We start from the raw sequence: 2715 nt of genomic DNA, 5'->3' as shown, positions 1-2715 counted from the left end.
CTCACAGCAACCTCCAACTCCTGGGCTCAAGCGAGTCTCCTGCCTCAGCCTCCCAAGTAGCTGGGACCACAGGCACCCGCCACAACGCCTGGACATTTTTTGGTTGCAGCCATCACAGTTGTTTGGCGGGCCCGGGCTGGGGACTCGAACCCGCCACCCTAGGTGTACGTGGCTGGCGCCTCAGCCGCTCGAGCCACAGGCGCCGAGCCGTGTTATGTTTTTCTTACTGGCCTTCCCTTCCCACTAGATGGGGAGCTTGGAGAGGACACACCCTTGCTTAGAACTTTGTCCTTTCTACCACAATGGAGCGCGCAGCACGCCACTGCACTAGCATGTTTGCTCGGGTCCTCCCGTCATGCTCCGCGGCCTCTTCCTGACCTCTCAGCCCCGGCGCCGGGCGGAACTCTGTGCCTGGCGGAACTTTCGCGCGCCGCAGATGCCTTTCTGGAGGAGGAAATTCGGCATCGGACCCGAGGCTCTACGTAGGCTTTGGTGGCGGTCGCAGCGTATGGCGGTGAGATGTGTGGCAGATACCCTCGGGTGGGGCCTTGGGCTGTTGGCAGCTCCCTGGTGACTTTCGTACTGCCCCCCGCCCCCTTTCTCCAGGCTCTAGGTCATTCTGCTCGGGAGGCTCCGGCGGTCCCAGGCCCGTGTACCGCCCGCGCGCCTTGCAGACCCCGGGTCTCCAGCCAGGCGTCTGGCTCCCAGAATCTTCCCGCTGTCTGTTTCTGCTCAGGGCGACGCACAGGCAGTGACGCCGCCTGCACAGAGCACCCAGTGGGGGGTGAAGGTGACGCATCCTCGAAGAAACAAAAGAAGAAGAAAACCTGGAACAGGGCCTCTGTGGCGAATGGAGGCAGGAAGACCTCAGAAAAGCCTGCCCGGGAGGAAGCCCCCATGAGCGCTGAGGCCCAGGCAAGGGCGAGCTTTAGTTGGGAAGAGTGGAATCCCCGGGTACAATCTGGGTGCGAGTCCACGGGCTGGTGGGATCTGTGTTTTTAAGGCAGGGAGGAGGATGGGATCCAGGTTTGAGGCCTTGCGGGATGGGGCTAGGGATTGTGGGGCTCCCATGTCCTCACAGCCACTTCCCAATCTGTCACAGGCAAAGCAGCTGGCCCAGGAACTGGCCTGGTGCGTGGAGCAGCTAGAGTTGGGCCTCAAGACGCAGAAACCCACCCCGAAACAGAGTAAGGGGCCCTTCTGTATATGGGGGATGTGGACGGTACAGTACCATGGTTTGCAGGTGCTGGCAGTGGATGGAGTAGTTGCCTTTATGGCAGGATGATAGGAAGTGAGTATAGAAGTCACTAGTCTTTTATTCTTATTTCCAGAAGAGCAGGCAATTGGGGCCATCCGAACTCTATGTAGCAAAAGAACACCCCTGCCCCGGAAGAGGCAGTTGATGCACTCCTTGTTTGGGGACTACAGGGCTCAGATGGAAGCAGAGTGGCATGAGGCCCTGCGGTCTCTCAGGTCTGGTGAGTATCTGGGAACCGGTTGATTTAGGAGGGTCTAGTTCAAGGGGGTAAGGGGGCAACACCTGGGGAACAAAAGCAAGAAGGCCTAGCAGGGGTATCTAACCTGAGCCCTGCAGGCTGTGTGTGGATTATGTGAGGACTTTTTTGCTTATTGGTGGTGGCAGATATTACAAAAATTATGCGTGGTTTTTTTTTTTATTTCCCTCATAAGCTTACACAGTGTCTGTGTATTTAATGTGTGGCCCAATGTATTTTTCCACTGTTTGTGCCTTGACTTTCTCTGCTGGCCATGAATCCATATCCCATAGCAGTATGAGCACATTTCTTGGAGCCAGATGACCTGGGTTCAAATTCTGGGTCAACAGCTTAGTAGCATTAACACCTTTGGCAAGTTACCAAATCTTATGTGAGTGTAAATGACAGATAATAATATCTACGTAAAAATTTTGATAAATTAGGTATTTTGTGCAAAGGGGTTACATTAGTATGGGCAATGTTAAGAGGTAATGTTAACTCTTTTTATTCCATTCTGGCACCATCTCCTTTCCTCTCTCTGACAGCTGCTCATTCCGCCCAGGTGCATCCTGTAGATGAAGCCACCAGAAAGAAGAGTCGAAGGGTCTGTAGGCCTCGCCCTGCAGGGAGAATCCAGGCCACTGTGGACACTCCTGATGAAGAGTTCAAGTTCAGTTTCTTTTAGACTCCAGTCTTGGCACAGTTCCCCTCCTGAAGGGTAGTGTGGGATTTGTCTTGAGTGCAGAACTTTTGTAGGAACTCTCTCTTGACAGATGTGAGACTATTCTGTCCCTGGCTGGTCTGAGGATCTGGGGCTACTAGTTAGGTATGGGACTGTCAGATAGGAACAGGACCCCATTTGTAGGATTTCTGATGAAATGCTCTCCCTGGCATGAGAGCACTACATTTAGAAAATATTGTACAATAAATTGAAGTGCATGTTTAGTGTGTTATAGAAAGGGTATTATATTCAGTCTTTAGGTTGGTAGCAAGGATTAGTGGGGAAACTACATGATTGTACGTTGCTCACTTTTGAAAGGATTCCCTATAAAACAGGTTAGTGCTTCATGCTGTTATGGCATATTGCTCTAATCTCTCTTTCTCTCTCTCTTTTTTTTTTTTTTGATAAAAATGGATAATGAGGCTCGGCGCCTGTGGCTCAAGTGGCTAAGGCACCAGCCACATACACTTGAGCTGGCGGGTTCGAATCCAGCCTGGGCCC

At 52.5% G+C, this 2715-nt stretch overlaps 1 protein-coding gene across 1 annotated transcript; it reads left to right on the top strand.

Annotated features, from left to right (window-relative positions):
• Nucleotides 1–400: 400 nt before the first annotated feature.
• CUNH8orf33 (chromosome unknown C8orf33 homolog) lies at nt 401–2603 on the top strand. Its single transcript, XM_012813042.2, has 5 exons — nt 401–514; nt 607–915; nt 1103–1187; nt 1332–1478; nt 2039–2603. Exons 1-5 carry the CDS (start codon nt 437–439, stop codon nt 2176–2178), a joined length of 759 nt encoding a protein of 252 aa, XP_012668496.2. The 5' UTR covers nt 401–436; the 3' UTR covers nt 2179–2603.
• Nucleotides 2604–2715: the final 112 nt, after the last annotated feature.

Source organism: Otolemur garnettii, unplaced genomic scaffold (genome assembly GCF_000181295.1).
Source record: "Otolemur garnettii isolate 467f Iridium unplaced genomic scaffold, OtoGar3 scaffold00245, whole genome shotgun sequence".
In the NCBI taxonomy this organism is placed as follows: Eukaryota; Metazoa; Chordata; class Mammalia; order Primates; family Galagidae; genus Otolemur; species Otolemur garnettii.
Note: the sequence above shows the minus strand (reverse complement) of the source record. Positions and strands in the feature narration are given on the sequence as shown.